The 27,500-nt window shown below is 38.9% G+C and overlaps 3 protein-coding genes and 1 long non-coding RNA gene across 8 annotated transcripts in view; 1 reads left to right on the top strand and 3 right to left on the bottom strand.

Annotated features, from left to right (window-relative positions):
• The window catches only part of LOC306867806, a 17,362-nt gene extending 2,606 nt beyond the window's left edge, over positions 1–14,756 (bottom strand). The window contains exons 1-2 of the long non-coding RNA XR_013784059.1: positions 14,504–14,756; positions 12,089–12,304 (exon numbers count right to left, since the gene is read on the bottom strand). This is a non-coding gene — a long non-coding RNA (uncharacterized lncRNA). The remainder of the gene's footprint in view (positions 1–12,088; positions 12,305–14,503) is intronic.
• Positions 2,783–5,270, bottom strand: LOC306867805 (protein BTG1-like). The gene is made up of 2 exons (XM_079413698.1): positions 4,983–5,270; positions 2,783–4,412 (listed from the first exon to the last, which is right to left on the bottom strand). Exons 1-2 carry the CDS (start codon positions 5,110–5,112, stop codon positions 4,057–4,059), a joined length of 486 nt encoding a protein of 161 aa, XP_079269824.1. The 5' UTR covers positions 5,113–5,270; the 3' UTR covers positions 2,783–4,056.
• Positions 11,021–23,144, top strand: LOC306867804 (uncharacterized protein). Of its 2 annotated transcripts, XM_079413696.1 has the most exons (5): positions 11,021–11,277; positions 12,065–12,273; positions 15,731–15,842; positions 17,682–17,777; positions 20,316–23,144. In XM_079413696.1, exons 1-5 carry the CDS (start codon positions 11,233–11,235, stop codon positions 21,765–21,767), a joined length of 1,914 nt encoding a protein of 637 aa, XP_079269822.1. In that variant the 5' UTR covers positions 11,021–11,232; the 3' UTR covers positions 21,768–23,144. The 2 variants fall into 2 exon arrangements, with proteins under 2 accessions (XP_079269822.1, XP_079269823.1); XM_079413697.1 differs by lacking the exons at positions 11,021–11,277; positions 12,065–12,273 and adding an exon at positions 14,596–14,879.
• Positions 23,145–23,818: 674 nt separating this feature from the next.
• The window catches only part of LOC306867486 (retinoblastoma-binding protein 5), a 16,882-nt gene continuing 13,200 nt past the window's right edge, over positions 23,819–27,500 (bottom strand). For 2 of the 4 annotated variants that reach the window (XM_079413158.1, XM_079413159.1), the window contains exons 11-12: positions 25,983–26,129; positions 24,690–25,100 (exon numbers count right to left, since the gene is read on the bottom strand). In XM_079413158.1, the coding sequence (XP_079269284.1) occupies positions 25,048–25,100; positions 25,983–26,129 (200 nt within the window). In that variant the 3' untranslated portion in view covers positions 24,690–25,047. Of the gene's footprint in view, positions 25,101–25,982; positions 26,130–27,500 lie in introns of all 4 variants that reach the window. The other 2 variants (XM_079413156.1, XM_079413157.1) reach the window with 2 other exon arrangements.

Genomic DNA, 27,500 nt, shown 5'->3' on the forward strand with positions numbered 1-27,500 from the left:
ACTGCACATTTTAGAGTGGTTTTTTATTGTGGCCAGTCTAAGGCACAGCTGTGCAATAATCATGCTGTCTAATCAGCATCTTAATATGCCACACCTGTGAGGTGGATGGATTATCTCGGCAAAGGAGAAGTGCTCACTAACACAGATTTAGACAGATTTGTGAACAATATTTGAGAGAAATAGGCCTCTTGTGTACATAGAAAAAGTCTTAGATCTTTGAGTTCAGCTCATGAAAAATGGGGGCAAAAACAAAAGTGTTGCGTTTATAATTTTGTTCAGTGTATAATGAAATATCAAATCTTTTTTTTTTTTATTAAAAAACATTATGGTCACATAGATTTGTCTTAGGTTAGGGGTCATAAAAAAAAACTATAAAAAAAAAAAAAAAAAAAAAAAGTAAATATAGACAAAATAAAAGTACTAGTCACGCAGGAAGCTCAGCAGGTTTGACCCATGAAATCAGACTCCACCTGAACAGAACGAGTAACGGCTCACTTGAAACGCCTGCATGTCTTTGAACATAAAACCTCAAATCATTTCTTTGTAAAGAATATCTCTCTCTCTTTGTGTGTCCATCTCTGTTCCATTGAGGTGATGGTGTGTGTGTTAGTCTGTGTATGTGTGTGTGTGTGTGTGTGTGTGTGTGTGTGTGTGCGCGTATGTATTCAAGCGTCAGCAGCATCTCTGAACAATAGTGTGCATCTCCATATGTGGGCAGCCTCATGCTCAACAGGCCATCTGCTCGTGTGTGTTTGTGTCTGACTCGCGCGCGCACGCGCACACACACACATACACACACACACACACACACACACACACAGACACACACACACACACACACACACACACACACAAAGCAGCCTCAATTAAAGCAGCGATTGTGCTTTTATGACGTCAGGACAGAAACCCTCCTAAATCCTCTGCTGATCGTAATCACTCACAAACAGAACAAAACAATCCGAGGGACACAATAGTGCAGCCTATACTGCTTAAATAGACAGCTACCCTTCCAGATATCTAGTGCACTAACCCAAACAACACCTCATGAGGGAATGATGTGAAACACTTAACTCAGGCAGCGATAGTGATATTTCTGATGCAAAATAAAACAGACCATTTACAGTAAAGTTTGACCATTTACAGTAAAGTTTGTTGTTAGCATGTTGCTAAGTTGACTGAGCACAAGTTTAATATAAGTTGTAGCTAAACTTTCATTCACAGCTGATTTCAATAGTTTGATGTTAGCATGTATCACATGCAGTGTTGGGAAGGCTACTTTGGATTGGAAATGTAATAGGTTACAGATTACAAGTTATCCTGTTTAAAATGTAATAAATTGGTTACTTTTTGATTGCTTTTCTAAATTTCTAACGAATGTTTTCAACTGTTAATGATCACTGTCAGACTTTCACAATCCTTCTTCACTCGAAGGATCCACCACAAAATCAGACTTTAGCAGCTCTTTTTACTTTGAGATTGTTCTGATTCTGGTAAAATTCTGATAATTCTGGTTAATACGGCGTTAAAATCATAACAAGAAATGGTTTAATAACTATGATACTGTTTTTTTTTTATCAAATCTTGACAGTAAACACTGGCATCTAACAATGCCTTGAATAAAAGGCTAATCTTAAATAATAAAGCATATACATAAACCCAAATGGGAAATAAAACGGTTATGGAATAAGCATGTGTCCTATGAACTCCTGAAATATTTAGAGCAGTCAATGCAATTTATGAAAGAAATCAATCAAATCTGTGTGTGTGTGTGAGAAAATTACAGTGGAACCCCCTTTGTAATGGTTAACATTCTCATAAGTAACTGTAATTTAATTACATATTTTTTCTCAGCAACTGTAGCAGATTACAACTACATTTATTTTGTCATTAAATTACGTAATTGTTACATGTAACTAGTTACTCCCCAACACTGAAAACATGACAATTCAATTACTAACTCCAATAGCTTTATTAGTTTGCACCTAAAATCTCATTCAATCCAATAATTTGACAATAACCTGTTGCTCATAATTGAGTTCAAAAGAGTTTGACGTGTTGCTAAATGTCACTCACATCTAATAGTTTAATATTAATTTAGCTACAAGAAAGATTTCATTCATTCGAATAATTTGACTTAAAATCTATTTTAGAGTGATTTATCCTTTTTTTAAAAGCACAATTTGGTTGTTTTACTACATCTCTGTTGTCATACAAACACAACAAAACTATTTTTTGTCTTTAAATGGTTGTTGCATTATTTAAATACAGAAAAACTAATTTAAATAGAAGTAAAAATGAGAATGAAATCTGCGTATATACAGTATAAAGTATATGAAAATAAAAAAGTATATAAGGCCTAAAATTAAAAGTGTATGTGTAATAAGTATACAAATGTAATAAGATAAACGATAAAAATAATTAGACGCATTTCAAAATATGACAATATTGCATGTAGTGCATTCTGGGATTGCATACAGGTGCTTAAAACAATTAATGTAATGCTGCAAATAGACAATTTTGTTGAATAAGGCAGCATGATTTTAACTTTCATGTCAGTTGCACCGATGATGCCTTATGTTGTCTAGTTAGGCAGCTCATGGTAAATCTGCTGCTGATAAGTGTATCTGAAGTCTGTCAGTGTGTGTAGGAGAAAAACAAGCCCAGACACATCCAGAAAACTCCAGCATGCCCACCGAACGCCAACCAGACGCCGCTCGTGGGAGTTTAAGAAGAGATCAGAGATATGAAACTCCATCACAACACATCACACCAGAGAGGAGCGTTTCATTCATAAAAGGTTTATTGTAATAAAAATTGACTGTACAGCTCTATATCTGCACAAATGCATCTTTAACAAAATGTACATTAAAAGCAACTCTGCTCTGAAATAGCTTACAAACTACATCTAAAACAGTAAACGAGCTGCTCAGCAGCCTGCGAGATGCTACAGACGAGAGTCTCTGCTGGCGGTCCGGCCCCCGAACCAACTAACACATGCAAAGCATCCTGGGAAAATCACAATCACTTCCCCAGAGACGCCAGCGGTGGAGCCTCCAGTCCGCACGACTCGTTTCATGACATCACCAGAGCAAGTTCAAGAGCATATTGCACAGTAAGACTTAGAGAGCCAGGCAGTGACGTTTATTAAGGGAGCGGTGGCGCTGTGCTTAAGGCAAGAGGGGATTATGGGCATTTGTTCATTATATCAAATTATAAAACGTGAATCTGGAGTACAAAACCAGTCATAAGGGTCAATTTTGTGAAACAGATTTATATGTTATCAAAAAGTTGAATATATGAGCTTTCCATTGATGTATGGTTTGTTAGGATCGGACAATATTTGGCTGAGATACAACTATTAGAAAATCTGGAATCTGAGGGAGCAAAAAAATCTAAATATTGAGAAAATCTCCTTTAAAGTTGTTCAAATGAAGTTCTTAGCCATGCATATTACTAATCAAAAATTAAGTTTAATGTTTTGTAATTAAGTATAATGTATTGTTGGCTATTGCTACAAATATACCTGTGCTACTGATGACTGCTTCTGTGCTCCAGGCTCACAAATTTGATATACACATCTCTCGTTAGCAGCTCCTGCAGAAATTATAAAGCACCACCACCGTTTTAGGCCTGAAACGTACTGTACGTTGCATTCTCAAAGTCACCACAGGTGGCGCTATAAAGCGCAAACTAGTTTTATTATTCTCATCATCATCATCATCATGGACTTTGAAGAGAACCTTTGTAAGCTTATATAAATATTTGCGCAAAGTACGTTTCAGGCCCTTAATTGCTTTACATTCTCGTAAGAGTCGTGAGGTATCGTAATTGCACTGAAACGGTGCGCGAGCACCAGTGGAAACACCCAAAACCTGTTTTGGGATCGTAAAAACAAACAAGAGTCACAGTGCCGAAATATCTCTAGAATCAGTCGTCCAGTCGCGTAACAACCAGTGCTTTAAAGTTCATCTTAAATAAAGGATTAGGATCAGGCCTGAAACGTGAAGTCGTGGGAACGGGAAGCTCTCGGCGGTTGGTCGGACACCGGTCGCGCGTTCAGCTGGACACCATCATCAGGTAGTTTTTCGGCGGACTTGTTCGGCCGCCCATCATGAAGTGGTTTTTGCAGCTCGCCGTCTGGTCGTAGGCCGAGGGGGCGGGGCTTGAGACGGGCGGCTCGGCCTCGTAGAGAACGCAGATGGAGCCATCCTCGCCGATGCGGTAGGAGACTTCGTACGGGTCGACCCAGAGCGTCAGCTCACGCGGCAGGAGCGAGAAAAGCTGCCCGCTGGTCAGTCCAATACGCCCGGCTGCTCGGCCAATCAGAGGGTCCATTTCATGATTGATCCGTATGCAGCGGTAACCGGATCCCTTCTGCGGCCGGTCGGGGAACCAGTGGTGCTGGTAGTGTTCTAGAGGAAAAATAAACAATTTTGTTCAAATCCAGCATTAGATGTACTATGATCACTCAATCAATATAAAACTGCGTTGATATAACGGTAATACTTTTATCTGTGTCCCTGCAGCACAGAAGCAGTCATGAGTAACACCGGTATAGTTATAGCAATAGACAACAATACATTGTATGGATCAAAATTATACATCTCTCTTTTATGACAAATCATTGGATATTAAGTAAAGATCACATTCCATGAAGATATTTAGTAAATTTCCTACCGTAAATATATCCAAACTTCATTTTTGATTAGTAATATGCATTGCTAAGAACTTCATTTGAACAACTTTAAAGGAGATTTTCTCAATATTTAGATTTTTTTGCACCCTCAGATTCCAGATTTTCTAATAGTTGTATCTCAGCCAAATATTGTCCTATCATAACAAACCATACATCAATGGAAAGATTATTTATTCAGCTTTCAGATTTTCAAAACAAATGACCCTCATGACTGGTTTTGTGGTCCAGGGTCACACATGCAATAGTTTACTGTGTATTTGAAGTATAAAAGCATGTATTTGAGTACCTGATAGCGCCTGCGCGAGACCGTCTCTAAAGACGTGGAGCTGCGCGTCACTCAAGCGTCCGCGGCCGCGCAACAGTCTGCAAACGAAGCTCGCGGCGGCAGAAACCTCCGCTCCGGTGCCCAGCGTCATTGTATTCCGTTCAGTAGAGTTTAAGATGAAAGTTAAGAGCTGCTGTCCTTTGGTGCTGATGAATTAGTGCAGGAGGTTTGATGAGGATGAAATAATGAACATTCCCCGAGAGAGAGGTCCGATATAATCGGTGTCCGCGTCTGCGCGCTGATCAGGGCAGAAGAAGAGCGAATCCGCGCATATATATGCACACAGCCGGTGACGTCAGTGAGCGACCCGCCCGGCGTCCAATGAAACAGAGGGGCGGGGCTTCCTCGCTCCACCGATTGGTTGTCAGGATGGAAAACACTGCGTGTTGTTAGTGACGCTCGCCTTCCGTCCGCGTCCAAATATGGAGATTGACGTCGAACGCAGCTCAGGTATGCGTGACGTCAGTCGGGGAAAAACAAAGACGGCGTGAACGCGCACGCTTACCGTAAACTTTCGGCGTTTAATTATAGAAGCGCGCGGCGCTCGGAGCTGGTTTTCCACTCTTTTATCGTCTCTGTCAAGCGTAGGTGAAACCTACACACGACCTAAAATAAATCAAACTAAACGACCCCCGATCCAGCAAAACACAACCGAGAACAAGCTTCAAAGCGCTGTTCGTTTCCTAGAGATATCAGAATCAGCTTTATTCGCCTATAGACACACTAGGGATTTGTTGTGGGGTTTTAAGGTGCTCTTAATGCATACATAGGCTACATATCGGACATGAGAACAGACAACATTTCTATTCTAATTCTATTCTTAAAAAATAAATAATAATAACTTGCCCCTTTTAGACTTGCACTCTATTCATTTACTAACTCCTGGTTTTCTGTAAAAAAAACTAACACTAGCTTCTCTATTCTTTTTCTATTCCATCTGTTTTCTTTTCATTTATTATATATTTTAAAAATAACCTTGCTATTTTTTATATTTAATGACTTGTTATAGCACTTGTATATCATTGCTCTTTTGTTGGTTTTGATTGCTTCTATTCTCCTCATTTGTAAAATCAAAGCATCTGCTAAATGACTAAATGTAAATATACAGCAAAGAGATAAGCATATGTATTTACACAATACTTGAGAAAGAGGCAATAATTAGAGATGGAGAATGAATTACAGAACACAGGTGATGATTCCTGAGTTCGCTGTTTAAGCTGGAGATGGCATGATGGGAAATCTGTTTTTATGTTCTAGTGCCTGAGGGTTGTGTCCGGGGTGAGAGGGGTCTCTAATGATGTTACCTGCCCGTTTCTTCAGGTCCTGAAGGTTGGGCAGGTGCACTGGCTACCTATTCAGTTCCGTATCATTTACTAAATATTATTACTTGCCTATAAGGCCCTAAATGGTTTAGCTCCTGCGTACCTAACTCATCTTCTACCACGCTATAATCCAACCCGCTCCCTAAGGTCACAAAACTCTGGACTTTTGGTAGTACCTAGGATAGCAAAGTCCACTAAAGGAGGTAGAGCTTTTTCACATTTGGCTCCCAAACTCTGGAATAGCCTTCCTGATAACGTTCGGGGTTCAGACACACTCTCTCTGTTTAAATCTAGATTAAAGACACATCTCTTTAGCAAAGCGTTCACATAATGCATCTTATAATCTTGTACTGCAGTTATATCTGATCAAATGTACATTATTATTATTCTTTAGCTTGGGTTGAACAAATCATTTTTGCTTAGATGGAACAGCAGCTACGCTAATTATGTCTCTATTTGTTTCTCTGTTGATTAACATCCCGTGGTAACTAGGAATTACAGAAGCTTCAGTCTGGATCCAACCCTTAAATGATCTGAGATGACCGAACACCTGAGAAAAGATAATGCCAACCCCTCAGAGGATGCCAACGCTCGGACAACATACAGAATTACCACATTTTGCCATTAAGTTAAATATATTAAGGTTCTGCAATATATAAATATATTGTGGAAACTTAAATTTCTGTAGAGCTGCTTTGCAACGATTTGTATCGTAAAAAGCGCTATACAAATAAACTTGAATTGAATTACACCAATGATCCTTTCTGCTATATGCAAAAAGTAAAATAAATGCATATGTATTTAACCGTGGGTATGAATATGATGTTTTCAGTCTGTGTTTGTATATATGAAGAGTTCAGATGCAAAAGCCTCTAAGTGCCTACTATATACATATACATATAGTAGTCAACATTTGAAGTGGATAAAAATAGTGCTGCAGCGACACCTGGTGGCCAAGACTGTTACGTCAAACAGATGTTAAAACGCACGCTAATTATTCAAGGGTAAATATTAATTATTATTTCCACACACACAGAGGGAATCTTTAAGTCCGTAAATGTCTGGGTCTGACTCACAGAGCATCTCTCTGTCACTGTGCCATCCCTGTATCTGTTACCATGGCGACCGCTCACATCCTTCCCCTCTTCCAGCAGCTGTTATTTCTGATAGAACACAAATCAGTCACAATAATCCTCTGCTGCACATTACTATTTCAGGATTTTATGTTATATTTTTTTCTGTTAAATTTTATACTATATATATATATATATATATATATATACACACACACACACAACTAAATATCTAAATGTACTATATATAGCATGAGTTTGGTTGGTGTGCACACAGATGGCAGGTTCTGCTGTTGTGTGTGTGTTTGTCATGTGGACTGACAGCAGGTTTGTCTATATTTGGCTGTAGCGTGTGTGTGTGTGTGTGTGTGTGTGTGTGTGTTGCAGAAGTTGATGTGGTTCATGTGAAGGGCTCTCACCATGGCAACACGTGTCTTCCTGAGCGCCGGCTGAGTCGTAACCAAACACACACCTAACACTGTGTCTCTGGTTTAGGGCCCGGTGACCCGTTGGACCTCTGTGTGGTCGGGAGTGAGACGTTGCCATTTGGAGGTGAGCTGGGGCATTATGGGTAATCCCACAGGAGATGCACACACACACACACACACACACACACACCGCCTGCAGTGCAACTGCTGTCTCCTCTGATCTGAGCTGACATGTCCCTCCAGCAGTGTGTGTGTGTCTCGCTCCATCTCAACACTAACTAGTGGTTTGATCCACAGCGTCTTGCAGCACCTTCCTGAAGCTCTTTAAACACAATCTACACTACGATAAGCACAATATCTCAGCTGTTTAGATAAGACTGCTGCTGTTTCTCAGATGTTCCTGTTTATCTCATGTGCACCTCCAGGATTTCAGAGAGGATTTTTATGTCTCGACCTGTGCTCAGATTCTGATGTCTCCTGAGATACGAAGTTGGTTTTTAACCATTTTCAAAAAATCATGTGCATTCCAGTTAATGCAGTTGGGTTATTTTGATTAAGTAATTATAACAAAAAAATAAATAAAAATACAGCTAACACAATAAAACATGATGATGTTTTTGCAAATAAACTCTTCATATGAACTCAAACATCTCTCATCAAAGTCTCCCGAGAGCAAATGATCAGATTTGCAGAGATATCAAATTCTGTGCTCAAAATCTCAGTATGAGCTCAAATATTTCTCATTAAATGATCTGAGCTGCTCTGCACATTCACATGTGACCCTGCAGCACAAAACCAGTCTTAAGTCGCTGGGGTATATCTGTAGCAATAGACAACAATACATTGTATGGGTCAAAATTATACATTTTTATTAAGATATTAAGATCATGTTCCATGAAGATATTTAGTAAATTTCCTACCGTAAATACATCAAAACTTAATTTTTGATTAGTAATATGCATTGCTAAGAACTTCATTTGAACAACTTTAAAGGAGATTTTCTCAATATTTAGATTTTTTTGCTCCCTCAGATTCCAGATTTTCTAATAGTTGTATCTCAGACAAATATTGTCCTATCATAACAAACCATACATCAATGGAAAGATTATTTATTCATCTTTCAGATGATGCATGAATCTCAGTTTCGACTGGTTTTGTGCTCCAGGGTCACATTTTAAAGCTTTATACTCTTACTGGATGACTTGTATGATTTGAGGAATTTAAAAAGAAACCTCTGAAAATCAAGTCTCCTGAGCTATAAATGAGCAGTAACATGTCTCTGTGTGTTTGCAATGCTGGAATGCTTTATTTGCGTGAGTGTTTGTGCTCTGATTCTGTCACGTCCTTTTGTCAGCAAACGTCTCTGTCATAGTCCTCCTCCGAACCGAACCCCTGACTTTAAGGACACGGAGTTTATTTATTCATGCCTCTCTTCTGGTTTACTGGAACTTCTGATGGCTTGACACAGATTTGCACTTTCCTCTGGCGTGCGTTCTCCTCGCTGCATGTGCTCTGGCCGCAGGAGAAACGCGCGCATGTTACACTGCTGTAGTGTGTTTCCCTGACGGCTGTCAGCTCCGCTCACGTCCCCAGATCTCCCACCAGTGAGTTTAGCAGGGCAACTCCATCCCAGAGCCCTTAAAAACCCAACCAAAACACGCCGGCACAGGCAGAGATCTCAGAGAGTCCTGCTTTTCCTCTGGAGTTATAGAAGAGATCTCAATAATGGTATCTTGAAGTATCAGTTTGAAAATGTAAGTATCTTCCAACACTCTTAAAAATAAAGGTGCTTTTTGGTCTAAATGGTTCCATAAAGAACTTTTAATCTGAAGAACCTTTCTGTTTCACAAAAGCCTCTTTGTGGCAAAATCCTAAAAGTTATTCAGACACCAGATATCATTTTTAATATTTTTTTTTACTAGGTGCGGGACACTATAGTTAATTTATCTAAAGTAAACTGTGACATTTAACATCTGACAGCTATTCAACCAAATACATACCTTTCTATCAAAGTTATCTGACAGCATCATAATCAATGAGTTCTTGTCATATTTTATTACAATTTCTAACTATAGCGAATAAACCGTGATAAAGTAAGAAATGTTGAAGCTGTCTGAATAAATTTTGGTCTTTTTGTGTCTCTTTTAGGAGAAGCATCTCAGACAAAGTAGATGCTTAAGTAAAACATAACTGAGAGCTTCATTAAGTCTCCTGAGCTTTAAAAGAGCAACATCTGCGAGTCCTTAGTTCTCAATTGTTTCTCCCAAGCAGAAAATTGAGGCGTTTGCTGAAGTCACCTGCTTCTTAGATGTTTCTCCTGAGAAAAAGACCCCTGTAATCTAACATCTGTCTCCTCTAGAGTTATAGAAGAGATCTCAATAATGGCATTTTGGCAAATCTGAGCACAATTTGAGGAAGTCTGAGATCTCAATGTGAACTCCAAGAAAAAATAGTCTAAGCTGCTATTTACATTTTTATTTCTCTCGAGTTATTTTAGGAGAAACATCTGATACACATACATGAAACCAAAGTGAGATCTCCATTAAGTCTCCCGAGTTATAAAAGAGCCAGAATTACACCAGAATAGGTCATTTGTGTCTTTAAACACAGATGTTTGTTCTTGTTTTGGTGCCCTTTCATATCTCAGGAGGCTTCATGACGTTCTCAGTTATGTCTCATTTTTAAGTATCAATTCTCCTTAAAATCCTTTGAAAAAATCAAGAATCCAAACTAGTGGATGCCAGGGCATTGCTATATAGTTGATACAATGTTGTGGATGGATGCAGTTTCTATGCATGTTTTATGGTTTGTTAGTGTCTGTGGTTTCTTTGTTTTAGCAGGTGAAATTGGTGCACTGCTCGATTAATAAAGCACCAGCACAGCTCATGATTTAGGGACGACGCACGCACACTCAACTTTAATACTTTAATAATAGGACTAGTGATGAGTGCGTTAATTAATTCCCCTCATTAATTAAATGCATATTTATGTCTTCAGAGCTCTGATTGAACGCCGGAGACCCAGTGCATGAGCGTCTGACGAGGGCTGAACCCTGCCGGCCAATCAGCTCTGGCTTTCTGCTGACAGATGCAGGTGCCTGGCCAATCGCAGCAGAGACATGGCAGAGGTGGGCGGGGCCTGAGCGCTGGAGTGTCAGCGTTCTGGACCAAACGCTCAGAGAGAGAGAGAGGAGAGACAGCGCTCCGTCCGTCCGTCTGATTCTGCTGTGTGTCTCTCTCACTGCAGCTCTCTCTCTGTGTGTGTGTGTGTGTGTGTGTGTGTGTGTTCATGTATGCCGGCAGCGGGTGCATCGCTCCTTCATCATCTTCATCTTCATCGGTAAATTCACAGCATCGGTGCACGATCCTGCTCATCTGTTGCCGTGGTGATGGGCTGTCGACTGTCAGGGCCGTGGATGGGCGACGGGATGGGGGTGAGTGTGTGTGTGTGTGTGTGTGCGTGCGTGTGTAAATGCTCACGAGTGTGTGTTCTGATGGTGATCAGGAGTGACATTGATGCTGATACACCACGTCTTGTTTCACACACACACACACACACACACACATGTGTGCCGTCTCTCTCTCTCGTGACTCATGCAGTGATGTGTGTTGGTATGAAGATGCAGCATTATTTTCATCATGAGAATAACATGTGTGTGTGTGTGTGTGTGTGTGAGTGTATATATCCTGGTGGGGACTTAAACCTGAATACACACAGACTCATGGGGACTCGTGTCACGGTGGGGACCTAAATTTAGTGCAAAAGCTTATAAATCATACAGAATGAGTTTTTTGAGAAAGTAAAAATGCAGAAAGTTTCCTGTAAGGGGTAGGTTTAGGTGTAGGGTTGGTGTAGGGCGATAGAAAATACAGTTTGTACAGCAGAAAAACCATTACGCCTATGGAGAGTCCCTACAAGGATAGCTGACCAGACTCTGTGTGTGTGTGTGTGTGTGTGTGTGTGCGTGTGTGTGTGTGTGTGTGTGTGTGTCTGTGTGAGACTGAGGTTCAGTTCAGTCCTGAACAGATCGTGTTGCCTGTTTTGGGGGGGGGGGGTATGTTTACACAGCTGTGCTTCACTATAGTAGTGTGTGCGTGAGATAAAGTGAATCAGGTGAAATAGAGCGTACGGCAAACGGCTGAACGCACGAGATCTGCGCTTAAATGAGGGCTCAAATTAATCTCGATCTTTCCGGTCACCGCATTTGTCTTGTCGTTCAGGCTCACGGTCGGGATCTGACTCACCTGCAGAAGCAAGAGGCCTTCCGTATCCTGGCCAGCTACGAGCAGCCAATCACGCTTCAGATTGAGGGCCGGGGGCGGAGCCTGAAGTACAACAGAACGACGGACTGCAGCACGCAAACGGAGCGACCGTGGGACCCTCTCCGACCGCACTCATGCACACTGCCGCGACTGCCTCCCTCGGACAGGTGCGACACACCTGCAGCTCACCGCTGCCACCTGCAGGACAAACACAGACGTGCACTTCAGAGGCCGTTCACACGCGACACAGTCTTTTAATAGTTACTAAACAGACCCAGATTTACTAAACAGAGCAAATTAACATTAAAACCCAATTCAATAAGAGCAAAGATGGGAGGGGAAAGTTCTGTATGTGATTTACTGACAATGCACACATTAAAGCGATAGTTCGCCCAAAAATGAAAATTCTGTCATTAATTACTCTCTCATGTCGTTCCAAACCCATAAGACCTTCGTTCATCTTCAGAACACAAATTAAGATATTTCTGATGAAATCCGAGAGCTTTCTGACCCTCCCATAGACAGCAAGGGTACTACCACGATCAAGACAGAAACGTAACAAGGGCATCGTTAAAATAGTCCATGTGACATCAGTGGTTCAACCGTAATTGTATGAAGCTACGAGAATATTTTGGAGAGGATCACGACAATGGGGTGATGCGGAGGAGAAGAATTGTTGAATAAAGTTTTTTTGTTTTCTTTTAGGACAAAAAATATTCTCGTAGCTTCATAAAATTACGGTTGAACCACTGATGCCACATGGACTATTTTAACGATGCCCTTGTTACGTTTCTGTGCCTTGATTGTGGTAGTACCCTTGCTGACAGTACTAGTTTAACACCAAAAGACGGTTTGCGTTGGTTAATAAATCTGGCCCTAAAAATGCTATTCGTCTATTCATTTTATGAGCATTGTGTTTTTGAGAATCTATTAAGTAAAAATTAGTAACTTATTGTATTCGTTTCAATTCTGTTGCTAACTGAGATGAAGAGTGTGTCCTGTGTGAATGACTTTTTAGAGTGCTTGCGTAATTATTTTTAACGTGAGAGCAAACAAGCATTTTTCACTTGAATGTGTAAGGTTTCTGGCATTCATTCCATGAACGATAACTATAAATATAACTAAAACAATAACTATATTATTGTCCACACCAGCGCACGATATCGTTCTGTTTATTATAAGCATGCTGCAGTTTTGTTTAAATGCTTGAGCTTGTTAAAGCTGGATGGACTCTGATTGGCTGTCAGTTGTTTTACCATTAAAAAAAAAGCATGATTCCAATGACATTGTTCCTCTGTGTTACTGAATTTGAATGATTATTAAAACATAGTTATCGTTATAGTTATCGTCCTTGGTGCAAACTGGCTTTTATTCTATTATAGTTATTTTTTCAGTCCATTATGCTGCTTCAACTTGTACTTATCATATTATTTTCATTTATTATCATAATCATGATCAAACTCATTTGTAACACAAATAGTTTTACCATTTATTGCATGTTTTGTTATTCTTCTAGTTATTTACCTGATGAATCTGAGTAAGTGTGATTCAAAACAAGCTTGAGGTGGTTTCATTAATCTTTTTGGCTGACTCATTCAAATGAACTGATTCTCAAAAGCCAAAAACACAAGGGTTTTTGAAAGTAACACTTTTCAAAATTTGACCAGTGAGAATGATGTGTTCCCATCCGTCGCGCCGTCTCTAGCATATGATTGGTCTTAAGGCACAGTCACGCTAGGTTTTGCATTCATGCGCATGTGAATGTGCATACAAGCATATTATAATGTTCACTGCATTTTACAGCTTCACATGTGATCAACACTCACCACAGAACTCATATACCAAAGACGTTTGGACTATTGAGATCTAGAAGGAAACATCAAGGATGCTGTGGCTCCAGATTAAAAACATGATTAGGGAGCCATTAGCTCCTAAATTTGAATCATTTAGTTGCCAAATGACCTTTTTGCTGCCAAATTAAATAACTGAGAAATAGTTTTGAGTGCAGAGAGTCTTAGCTTAAGTCAATATTGTGATTGTGACGTCCCATTTTAGACTAATAAGTGTTGTTTGTTCCAATTTGATACTTTCAGTGACTGTATGTGTGGTATAAATACATATTTGTAAGAACATTTGTGATCGTTTAAAAGAGGTAAATGTGTTGATTGCCTGTGCTCATCCACCTGTTGACCTTACATTTGGACCTGGCCATATGCTAGCTAAACTATATTTACATTAGTCATTTAGCAGACGCTTTTATCCAAATGAGGACAATGGAATCATTATAATAATAATCATGTAAAAAAACTGTTAAAATGCTTAGAATATGTATCTTTAATTACAAGTTGTCATACAAACAAACATTTAGTAAATAGATTAATAATAAGACTCACTTACCTGCAGTTAATCGCAGTAACGGTCGACGGTTATTTTCAAATCTGGAAAATGGCGCGCGATTCAGTGACGGAGTCAGTTGGGAAGTTCGTAACGGCTCTGAACGATTCGCTGCTTGAGTGATTCTGATTCAAAACAGTTGCTAGTTTGTTTCATGAATCTTCTTGACGGACTCATTGAAAAGAACTGGTTCACAAGAGTCATTTGCACGCGAATCGGACATCACCTCTCGCGCTGTGAGGAAACTAATGAGGTCACGTGACGTGCGCGAAGTTTAGATTTTCTAAGTTTACTCGATGATTGTTTTAAATATTTATTATTAAAATTTGTATACATTAAATGAAAATGGAACATGGGAAAACTCTTATTGCCAAGTTTTGTAAGCACAAAGTTCAGTTTATTTCCTTGCGTGTGCAAACACACTTAATTGACAATAAAGCTCTTTCTGATTCTGATTTATCAGAAAAGATGCACCTTTTGCAACAGTATATGTCATATTTAGTGGTGTTTCTTAAGACAGGCATCATTATATGTGACCCTGGAGCACAAAACCAGTCTCAAGTGTCAATTTTTCAAAATTGAGATGTATGCATCATCTGAAGCTGAATAAATAATCTTTCCATTGATGTATGGTTTGTTATGATCGGACAATATTTGTCTGAGATACAACTATTAGAAAATCTGGAATCTGAGGGAGCAAAAAAATCTAAATATTGAGAAAATCTCCTTTAAAGTTGTTCAAATGAAGTTCTTAGCAATGCATATTACTAATCAAAAATGAAGTTTTGATATATTTACGGTAGGAATTTTACAAAATATCTTAATGGAACATACTTGTAAATATTTATTATTAAAATAAAAAACATGATTTTAATAATAAAAGAAAAATCTATAATTTTGATCCATACAATGTATTTTTGGATATTGCTATAAATATACCCCAGCGACTTAAGACTGGTTTTGCGCTCCAGGATCACATATTTATTATAAACTACCAATTATGTTAATAATTCTGTTGTATGTGAAGTGTAATGTTCATATTTCATATAGTCACACAATGCAGCTGTTGGTCTTTCTATCAGAATGAGGTCAGCTGCTCACAGAAGCTGCTTACAAACATTCAATAACAGCGTCTTAGAGGAAGGGGCGGAGCCAGAGATGTGTTTTCAGCATATCATATTCCTACAGATATTTATGAGTGTAATATATGAGTGTTTGTTGTGTTCTCAGGACGTGCTACAATCACATGACCCTGCCCGGGACCCGTAGAGAAGGAAGCAGGTACGAGTATCTACCAAACACACCCAGAGACCTGGAGCACCGAGAACGACTGGCCTACAATGTAAGATACTAACATAATCAGATTAGGATATTAATATTCATGATATATATATATATTATTTTATTATACATTTTTAGCTACATAATTAATCATATAATTATTAATAATATCAATGCATTTAAGTCATTTTTGTCCTGTCGAATTAATTTATATTAAAATAAATTAGTAAAATAAAAATTATAATAAAAAATAATACAATAATAAATAGAAATGACTGGCATTTCTTTTTATTACTATATTTTATTTATTTACGAAAATACATTATTACAATGTCTTTGTAATTTTTTAATGTTAATTATTAGATAATTAGTTGTATGCATGCAGATAATTTCAGGAATTTGATCTCTTTAAACCAGTCTGATATGTGCCACATTTAAAATGATGTAAATATTCCAAAAACAGAAAAAAGGACAAAGGATAATTGCTGTCAGGTACTTTGGTTTATGGTGTGATTGTAGACTTTGACATGAATATCAAAAATGTCTTTCCAAACCCTGATTGTTCTGCAATGCCAAGCTTAAATAAGTGTTTAAAGCAGTCGTTTCATCCTTCTTGTTTGTGTCGTGTTAGGAAATGCTAAACTCTGTCTGTCTGTGTGTGTGTGTGTGTGTGTGTGTGTGTGATTGAGTGTGTGTGTGTGTGTGTGTGATTTAGTGTGTGTGTGTGTGTGTGTGTGTGTGTTTGTGTGTGTGTGTGTGTGATTGAGTGTGTGTGTGTGTGTGTGTGTGTGTGTGTGTGTGTGATTGATTGAGTGTGTGTGTGTGTGTGTTTGTGTGTGTGTGCGTGATTGAGTGTGTGTGTGTGTGTGTGTGTGTGTGTGTGTGTGCGTGATTGAGTGTGTGTGTGTGTGTGTGTGTGTGTGTGTGTGTGATTGAGTGTGTGTGTGTGTGTGTGTGTGTGTGTGTGTGATTGATTGAGTGTGTGTGTGTGTGTGTGTGTGTGTGATTGAGTGTGTGTGTGTGTGTGTGTGTGTGTGTGTGTGTGTGTGTGTGTGTGTGTGTGTGTGTGTGATTGAGTGTGTGTGTGTGTGTGTGTGTGTGTGTGATTGAGTGTGTGTGTGTGTGTGTGTGTGTGTGCGCATGTTTATGTGGTTTATGAGGACACAAATTTGTATAATGACATGGGTATGACAGAGGTATTACAATATGAAGGTGGTTTATGAGGACACTGCCTATGTCCCCGTAATTCAAAAGGCTTAAAAAACATACTAAATGGTGTTTTTTTGAAAATCTAAAAATGCACAAAGTCTCCTGTGAGGGCTAAGTTTAGGTGTAGGGTTGGTGTAGGGCAATAGCACACACAGTTTGTACAGTATAAAAACCATTACGCCTATGGAGAGTCCCCATAAACCACAAAAACCAACGTGTGTGTGTGTGTGTGTGTGTGTGCGTGATTGAGTGTGTGTGTGTGTGTGTGAGCTGTTCTCCAAACAAACGCGTTTTTCAAAATGGAGCTGCTCTCTTATGCTCTGGAATTATTCATACATTTAGCTACGCTTGGGAATGCACACACACACACACACACACACACATTTCACGTGTGCATTGCGCAGGAGGAAGGAGCCTTTAATAAAGCGACTGAAGGAGAGACAGACAGGAAACAGAGAGACAGACGTTTACTGTTCAGTCATTTAAAATAATCACTCTTCCACATCACAGCCTCATTATGCTAATAATTCAGCAGAAATGCTCGCATGTTCTTCTCACAAGAGCAGAAAGGGTTTGAAATCACATCATCATTCGTAATAATGATGCTCTTCTTGATGTAATAATTTTAAATGTACTTGGTTCTGGCGTGTCCGGTTCTCCGTTATAAGGGTGTGTGTCGTGCTCGTTTCAGGACCCGGAGTTCTCCAGCGCCGTGTCTCAGGGACAGAACTGTCTGATCAGATGCTGCAACTCCAACCTGGAGGAACCCAGAAGTTTCCAGAGTCAGGTGAGAGTCACAAAATACAGCGTGAATATATGACCAGGACTTGAGGAATAACTGACGAAGAGCCGCTGAATTAGTGAACATTCAGTGTGCACACGGGGAACTGTACGAAGTGTTTGTTCAAGGCAAGACATCACAGGGTGTAAAAACTGACTAATAAACATCAACATACTTGACCAGCTGATTGAATTGCCAACCATTTTTGTATTACGTTTTCTGAAATGTTATGTTTAAATGTGCATAGTCTAATTAAATACGCACTAATCTGAATAAGTGCACGGAACAGAAATCCGAACTCCGAAAAATCTTATTTGATTTTGTTGACATATGTGTCCCTGCAGCACAGAAGCAGTCATGAGTAACACAGATATATTTGTAGCAATAGACAACAATACATTGTATGGATCAAAATTATACATTTCTCTTTTATGACAAAAATCATTAGGATATTAAGATCATGTTCCATGAAGATATTTAGTAAGTTTCCTACCATAAATATATCAAAACTTCATTTTTGATTAGTAAAATGCATTGCTAAGGACTTCATTTGAACAACTTTAAAGGTGATTTTCTCAATATTTAGATTTTTTTGCTCCCTCAGATTCCAGATTATGTATAAATCTCAATTTCATAAAATTGACCCTCATGACTGGTTTTGTGCTTGGTGGAATTTTGGATTTCTCTTTCTATCGCTCTGTAAATCAGAAAATACTTTAACAGACTGAAAAAAGCAATATTTTAAGCAATAAAACATTGTATAAATCAGTGTGAATGATATATATTAACAAACTTTCAGAATATGAATATGAATAAAACTGCTAAGTTTGGTGTATGTAAATGCTGCTGAACTGGACAAACAAACTCATAATGAGAAAATGCCCTTTAAAGATATGTTTAAATGAGATGTAACTCTGTAAAGTGCAAATGACATGAACAAACCTTCAGAATATAGATCTGAATAAAACTGTCAAATTTGGAGAAACTCATTTTGAGAAAATAGCCTTTAAAGATATGTGTAACTGAAATATACTGACGCAAATAGATTAAGTGCAAAAACCTAAAAAACAGGCCAATGATGTATGAACCCTTCAGTAAAATCCTTCTGAATAAACTGCTGAAGTGGAGAAACAAACTCATTTTGGGAAAATATTGAAATCTGCTGATGCAAACAGATAAAAGTGCAATAAAATAGTTTGACAAACACTTAATTATTTTCAATGTTTTCTTTCCACTGAAACAATATTTTGAAAAGCCAGAAAGTCCAAAATCTCAAAATTAACCAGTGCATGAAAAAATATTGATGAATGTTTTTGCCTGTCGTGTCTTGCCTTAAAAACTGTGGTGTAGTGAAACACATCTGTAATATAGTTCAAATGCAACAGCAGCTAATGAATGAATCAGCGGCGCGAGTTCAGATCTGAGGGACTGTTGTTGTTCTGGTTCTCGTGTGATTCTCTTCATCCGTCACAGACCGAGAGGCGAGGAGTCACATATTATGTAAGTTATGTGTTACCAGGCAACTAGTGATCATAAATACGGCTGAAGACTGAGACCAGCAGAGTGACTCTTGCGCTCCAATAGAAGACCGTTCAATCAATAAAATCCATTCAAATTCAAATGTAAAGCACCTTTTCCTACGTTTTTCTTTATTACTTGAGATGCTTTCACACTGACAGTGATTTAATCTGCATTGTGGCTGATTATCCAATGAAATCCAATGATCCAATGATATTCAATGAAAGTGATGTTGTGCCTCTTTGGGATGACCAATAAAGCGCCGTTCACTTGCAGTACTCCAGGAACATCCCAGTAATTGCATAGCAATGCATTTGAAATCACTGAGAACATAATAGCATTCTGGAACCTAGTTTGACGAAGCTAGCACCACTCTGAAAATTTACCAAAAAAATATATTTTTTAGTGAATTTATTATTTACATTTTTTACTTATTATTTTTTAAATCATATTATTCTTACTATTAATAATTAATTGTCAATCATTTGTGTCTTCATCATGCTGCTGCTCTTTTGTAAAACATTGCAGTAAACGTTTCACCATTAGAGGGTGCTTTTAGATACAACATAAAAACAAACAAAGAGTCTTTTTAAACTGATAAAATAACTGTAACTCATTACTTTGAAGGACTTATTGCTCAAAAATTAATCACCAATTAATTTAAAATAAATATATCGATTTTTCTTTTATGCCAAAAATCATTAGGATATTAAGTAAAGATCATGTTCCATGAAGATATTTTGTACATTTCTTACTGTAAATATATCAAAACTTAATTTTTGATTAGTAATATGCATTGCTAAGAACTTCATTTGAACAACTTTAAAGGAGATTTTCTCAATATTTAGATTTTTTTGCTCCCTCAGATTCCAGATTTTCAAATAGTTGTATCTCAGACAAATATTGTTCTATCATAACAAACCATACATCAATGGAAAGATTATTTATTCAGATGATGTATAAATCTCAATAAAAAAACTGACTCTTATGACTGGTTTTGTGGTCACATATGTGTTGTGTTTTTAGACTGATGATGATGACTACATGATGGAGAAACCCCTGGGTTACCTGCCTCTTCATCACGAGCTGGACAGCGGGCTCGGCTGGACGGACGGTAGCTTCCACCAGGGGGAGCTGTCGGGCGTGGAGACGGAGGAGGGGCTTGAGGAGCGCCACGGCAGGTCGCCGTCTTCAGAGTCCTTCATCTCGTCGGAATTAAGCGACTCGGGGTTTTACAGCGTCAGCACCAGCGAGTTCTTGCGTTTCCAGCGTCTGCTCGAGAAACGCATGCGCCATTACAACGCCCGCATGCTCCACCAGGGGGAGCCGTGCTCCCGCGAGCGGCGCGACAGCCAGATAAAACACCCCCTAGAGGCCATCCCCGAAACGCTGACGGTGCAGCCTCAAAACATCTGCACGCCCGTCCCGGGATCGCGCGGTTTGTTGCGCGTTTCGTCCGTGCAGTACCGCAAGGCGGAGCGTCCGTGTTTAAACAGGCACAGCTCCAGCAGCGGCTCGCTGTTCAATCCTGCGCCTCATCCGAGTTCTGCGGGAATGCTGAGAAGAAGCAGGACGCTGCATCACCGCCCAGCGTCAATGGAGTACCGCAGACGGGCGAGTCACCCGGCCTCGCCCAACTATTGCAGCGCTACGCTGCATCCCTGCGTCCACAGAGTCGACCTGCCCATGAATCTCCCTGAGGAGCCGGACTTGGCACTTATGCACGCCGTTGCACACCCTGTTGTACACCCCACTGCACTCCCTACACAAACTCTACACGCAATGAGTCAACCGTCCCTGATCTCTCCAGTTGATGAACACTGCTGCATGCCTCCAAATCTTCACACCAACGGCAGGATCCGAGCATCCACCGAACCGCAACTCCGGATGAGCTTCATGACCCAACAGACGCCCAACAACAGGTTCCACACTCTAAGTCACACGCCCAGTCAGGACGCCAACGAAACTTGGCCGAAACCCGCCAACCGCGCGGGATCCGGTGGCGGAGGCGGACTCTACAGCACCTTGGAGGGCCACACGCCCGCTAGGAAACCAACCGGTGGGAATCTGCGTGCTTTGCGAAACCAGATGCTGCGGGATCGAGCGTCCCGATTGGCGGACGAGCGTAGTGGCATGAGCACGGACGAAGAGAGTCACAGCGAGGTCCGCATGGGTCGCTACTGGAGCCGCACCGAGCGCCGAGAACACATGCTGCAGAAACAGCGGCAGGCCAGAAACAGCAGCGGCATAGCTGCATCAGGATTGGTGCATAGCGGCGGATTTGTGGGAGGAGCTAACAGAGATAGTTGTAATACAGTTCTCGAGCTGAGCCAGAGGAAACTAAGTCGCATGAGGAACCGGAAGCTGCTGGACGACTGGACCACCGTAGAGGAACTCCTGACGCACGGAACGCGCCTGGGCAGTAGCGAAGACGCCTTGCAACTCCCTACATCGTTGCTCACCGTCACAACTGTATAGCAACACCCACCTAGTGCGTGTTCAGATTGACTTGTGTGTGTGTTTGTGTGTGTTGGACCGGCCGCACTACACAAAGCTACCTCCTAAAATTGAGGTTTACTGTAGATACAGATGTTTCCGAACACCGTAGTACATTGATTTTTAAATGTTATATTTGCAGTATCTTGTTTTGCATTGTGTTGTGAAGAGATGTTTTATTAGGGAGCGAATTCACTGCAGTTTGATTCGACCGCATGAAGCAATACAACAGATACTGACGCCAGACAAAACGAATTTCATTTGGTGCCAAGAAAAGTTTACGTTACGGATCATTTTAAGGTGGTGCTAACCGTGAGATTTCATTTCTTCGACATGATTTGCAACTAGCCTATTAACGACATCCGAATTACTTCACTTTTGCACAAAATTTAAAGAATTCCCTTTCCGACTGTCTTCCTCTAGCTAATTTGTGGCGTTAGCACAGCCCCTCCTCCTTTCAATCATCAATTGTTCAATTATTGAATCAATTATTCTCTGGGAATAATATCGGATAATCTAACGACGGATCGGGAGTCAGATACGTATGGGATTGGGTGTGCAGGGTTATGCTGGAGATCGGGCAGCGGAAACGTGAGCGTGTGTTGTGAAGTGTGCGGGTTCTTGCACTATAACTGTAGTTCTGTAGAGTATTTTTAAAGCTATTTTTCTTGTGCTCTTCACAATTGATGTCACGCAAAGAATCAAAGAACTTTTATAAAGACTCAGTTATGGTGTTAACAGAAGTACAACAATTTGGAGAGAAAGACGATCGTGCAAATTGATCAGATATTTTCAGCGCACCTTTCCGCAAACAACAAGGTTTCAACTTTACAATTTGAAACGCCAGCAGAATGAATTCTGCACAAGTTGATGAACTGATGGCTAAACTGTGTTCTGGATGATTTACACAAATTCGTTCTGCTCGCGTTTCATGAACGAGACCTAATTATTTTCCGAAGCAGAAGATGTAGAGGTATTTTTGGAGTCACCTGTGTCAGCGTGGGATGTTTGCGGATATTTTTCTTTCTTCTTCTTCGAGTAGAAAATCAGGATTTTCCCCACTGCACTATTTTTGGTGCACGAGCACTGGAGTGTTTACAATTTTTCCTCACAACTGTGACTCTCTGCGACACATCTCGCTCTCTCACCCTCGTTTCTGAGGTGAAATCATGTCATTTTCACCGTGAGTCAGACGCTGTGAATAATGGATGTAAACGGACGGAACATCTTCCCGAACGGATTAACAGAAAAACTCTGCCTCTCTCATTGGATTTTGCTCGTTTTCACTTTTAGAAATCATTTTCTTGGGATATGATGTACATGTGGTTGTAATAAAGACGAGATTTTAATTAGCTACTTAAAGAGTGTCGAGTTGTACGTTATTGAAGTGGGCGTTCCTAAGTGAAGTCCTTTATTTAATTCAAAAACAGACAGAATTCCCGCTTAGTTTTCCCTCCCTTTTACCAACGACTTTCCTACCATTCATGAATATTACATAATTTTATAGAGACTGCACTTTCAAAGAGCAGATATAGCATGAAATTGACTACCAAGATTTTAAATTCCTTGATATCAGATGTAGTTCCCCTCAAGATTTGACAAATAGCTTACCTTAAGTAACGTTAATGTTTATCCAAATTTTCCGTCACGTAAGAGAAAGAGACTTTAACAATCGAAATTGAGATGTCGAAATTGACAATCTTAATCATGACAGTCGAAATTTTAACACAAAGCCATTCATTTAAATATTGAAATTGACATACTAAATCGAAATTACATTAAATGACGAAAATACTCATAATCATGAGGTAAATAGTCGAAATTATGGCTTCGAAAGTCTACATTATTAAATAATAAATGATAACCTTGCTGAAAAAAACAAGACACCATCATAAAATTAGTAATGTTTTACTGGTTATAATGAGACTTGTATTGGTTTTAATGGAAACCGTATTGGACCCTGTGGGCTTCTTCTGGTAATTGGTCGCCTTCTATTGGTGGCTTGTTAAAACCAATAAATCCTAATGGAATATGTCCCAAAAAAACATTTTTAATGGTTAAAAGTTGATGGTTTGATAGTGATAGTAAAAACCAATATATTTTTTTGTGATGATTCTGTTGTTATTTTCAGCAGGGTAATTAAGGTAAACATTTGAAATTGTGACATGAAAACTCAAAATTATGCCCGGTTTCACAAACAGAGCTTAGTTTAAGCCAGGACTAAGCCGTAGTTAAATTAAGATATTTAAGCAACTTTTTAAAAAATGCCTTAGAAGAAAACATTAAGGTGTGCATCTTGGCAGAGAACAATGACACTGACATATTTTAAGATATGTCAGAGCAACATATTTTCAGTTGAGACCGCTCAAATATGCATTTTAGTCTGGGACTAGCTTAAGCCTTGTCTGTGAAACCGGGGGTTTAAGTCTTAGTTTTTACATACTTTTCATCTCATAATTAGGCATATTAGGATGAAAAAAAGAGGTAAAGCTGACTTTGACTTTTTAAAATATCCTAATTATGACTTACTAAAGCATTATTTTCATTCTTTCAAACTATTTTGAGACAATAACAAATAGCATGTGAGTAACAGCTGATGTTTTGAGCCTCAAACCAGAGAGAATCTGAACAGAAGCTGACTTGACTGTTTCTCAGATGTTCACTTTGCTCTGATTTTCACTCTTAAGATGTTTGTGAATAAAACACAGAAACACAAGATGGAATCCAACAGTAGAAAAGCACAAAATGGAACCGAATAAGAGAAAAAGGTCTTTCTCTGGCTCTCTTTCATTCATGCTCCGCTGGCGCCTCCTGCTGGACGGAAACTGTGAGTGCAGGAAACAAAATGGAGGCTGTTTGAGCCGCGTCTCTAGACAGAAAAACACGCCTGACTGGGTTGATTTAGTCCACAGATGTTCTTCATAACTCTGAAAACATTCTACCAAAACATTTTACACATAGAAGCCACTCTCAAAAAACAAACTGGTTTAATATGTATAAAAAACACAACCAGTCTCAGAAAAAAAGAAATAAACGCAAAACAAATAAAAGACATATGACTGAGTATAGGACCCAACTATAGTGCTTATACACAGAGACGAATCCATCTACTCTAAATAAAAAAATACATGATTCCCTCTTCCTTTCTGGCTGTAATGTCCTTCTGTAATGATACAACACAAATACAGTCCATAGAGTCCATAAAAAAAAAAGAGCGACGTTGTTCATCCACACAGACAGGGGGCGCCGGTGGCCTTCAGCTTCAGTCCAAACCCTGAACCTCGTGCTGCTTGTACGCCGCCGAGACCAGATTTCCTGAAAGAACAGAATTCATACGGTTAAATTAAACAAACTAATATGTAAAATGAATATTTTCATGAATAAAAATTGTTAAATCCTTCAGGTCAACGTAATGACCCAAAGAGCGAAGCGACAAAGCAATGCAAATCTGCACTAAAGCTAATTTCGATCCAATTTAAATCGGCATATATTATAAATCGCAAACGAATCATCATTCGCATGCTTCAACGCAAGATACGAACAATATGCTACAAAGGTATATAAATAATACCTCAATCTAACACAAAATGAAAAAAAAAAATTATGAATAAAATGTTAAACCATAAAACAAAGTTAATATTATAAAAAGTATATAAATAAAACAAAAAATTACATTAACGTAACAATCAAATATTTTTTTATTAATATATAAAAATTTTATTTTACATAAAATTATTCAACTATAAAAATGATAAATATATAATAAGAAATACTATAAAATAACGCAATCGAATTCAAATGACTCTTTTGAACTGATTCTTTGAATAACTATCAAAAAGACTCATAAATCATGTTTATACGATCCGCTCATCTTGATTCATATTTGAATCTGAATCTTTTAAAGATTTGCATTCGAAACTAATTAATAAAAGCAACGTTAAAACTGAGACGTCACCAGTTACAGTCTGTATTTTTGTTTAGTATCTTGACTGGATTATTAGGCCGGTTTTAGTGCGCGAGTTTTGCTGCAGGGCATCATGGGAATGATCGGGGGGGACAGCAGACCTGAAGCATTCGCTCACACATCGAGTAGGTCAGAGCAGGAAGGACAGGAAGGCAAGCAGGAAGCAGCCAATCACAGCTGAGCTCAAGCCGCACCGGACCCAGGCGGGACCCAGGGGTCAAAGGTCATCTTACCTGGCGTCCCCAGCCCCTCTGCTCTGTCCCGGCAGACTTTGGGTCTGAACGGAGAGTCTTTGTCTTTACCTTTCGATCCCTTGGGCCGCCCCGCCGCCTTCTTCTTGGACTTACTGTCGCCCTTCACACCCAGCAGCGGATGGACCTCTGCGGGACACAAACACAGGCGTCAGAGGAAGTGACATCATAACAAAATATTCATTTAAAATTGAATTATTGAGTAAAATTATATTGAAAAACTTCAATGTTAAAAAATGTGATTAGTTAATTTTTTAGTTAATTGATTGGCAGCACTCGTTTATATATAATCATGATTTAAAAACGGGATGATTCGTGAGTCCTTAAAAGAATCAGTTCAAAGGAGTCATTTGTTTGTGAATTGGACTGTGCAGCAGTGTTGTTTTAGTATCATTTATATACTTTTATAGTGATGTATTTGTATTTTTTATAGTTTAATGCTAATCTACATTAATTTCACCTTCAATCTTCAAATAAACGTAGAAACAAAGTATATTTTTAATATTTGTTTAATACCATCTTTTTATGACTGATATTTAACCATTAATATTTTTCTAAATTATTAGAATTAGTTTTCCTAATATTTAACCATTGACTACAGCCATTCAACATCACAGTATAACTGAGAGCTATCAATTTAAAAATTTAGACTTAAAAAAAAATCTAATTTAAGTGAACTTTAAACAATCTTCTCATAAATCGTGCCCTTTAGCAAGTAGATAATATAATTGAATGAAGTTATCAAACACTAAATTCTAAATTAAAGCTACAGATTTCCTCTTTTTATTGTGTTGTTTGATTAACAGATATCACAGCAGCTGGTAATTAGGATATTTTGGCTGCTGTCACTTTAAGAGCTGCTGCTGCTGAACGCGACGCGGATCTGACACTGTGACTCATAAATAATAAATACGCACACACAGTTTTAAGGCAGCTTTAATTGTCACTTCATGACTTAACTGACGACATTCTACGCTCGTCGCTTCTTTCATGCTTTTAAATGAAAAGTCTCCCATTCGATGTTGTCGTAAATAAACGCAATTCTTTAGCAGCTGTGAGTGTGGTGGCCAAACCTAGCTCCGCCCCTGCGTTAAATATTTTTAACGTGTTAAACTGAAAAAATTAATTGCCTGCGTTAACCCGCTAATTTAGACAGCACTAATATAAACATACGATTCGCTCATGTTGATTAATATTCGAATCTGAATCTTAGAGGTTTGCATTCAATACTAATATTTAGGGATGTAACAAGATCAAAATCTCACGATACAATATTACTGTTAAGATACGATATTTATTGCGATATTTAAAAATATATATTTTTTTTTTTTGTACACTTAAATTATTCTATTTAATGCACTTCGAGAGTTCAAAATTACGATATGTTCTTAACGAAGAAAACTTAAGTCTGAAAAAAGTCAGTGGATTGACTCGTACCTGAACTTTAAAAGAGGACTCAACCCCCTTTTTATTTGTGATATACTATCTCAGTCTAAATAT

Source organism: Barbus barbus, assembly GCF_936440315.1.
Source record: "Barbus barbus genome assembly, chromosome: 49".
Taxonomy (NCBI): Eukaryota; Metazoa; Chordata; class Actinopteri; order Cypriniformes; family Cyprinidae; genus Barbus; species Barbus barbus.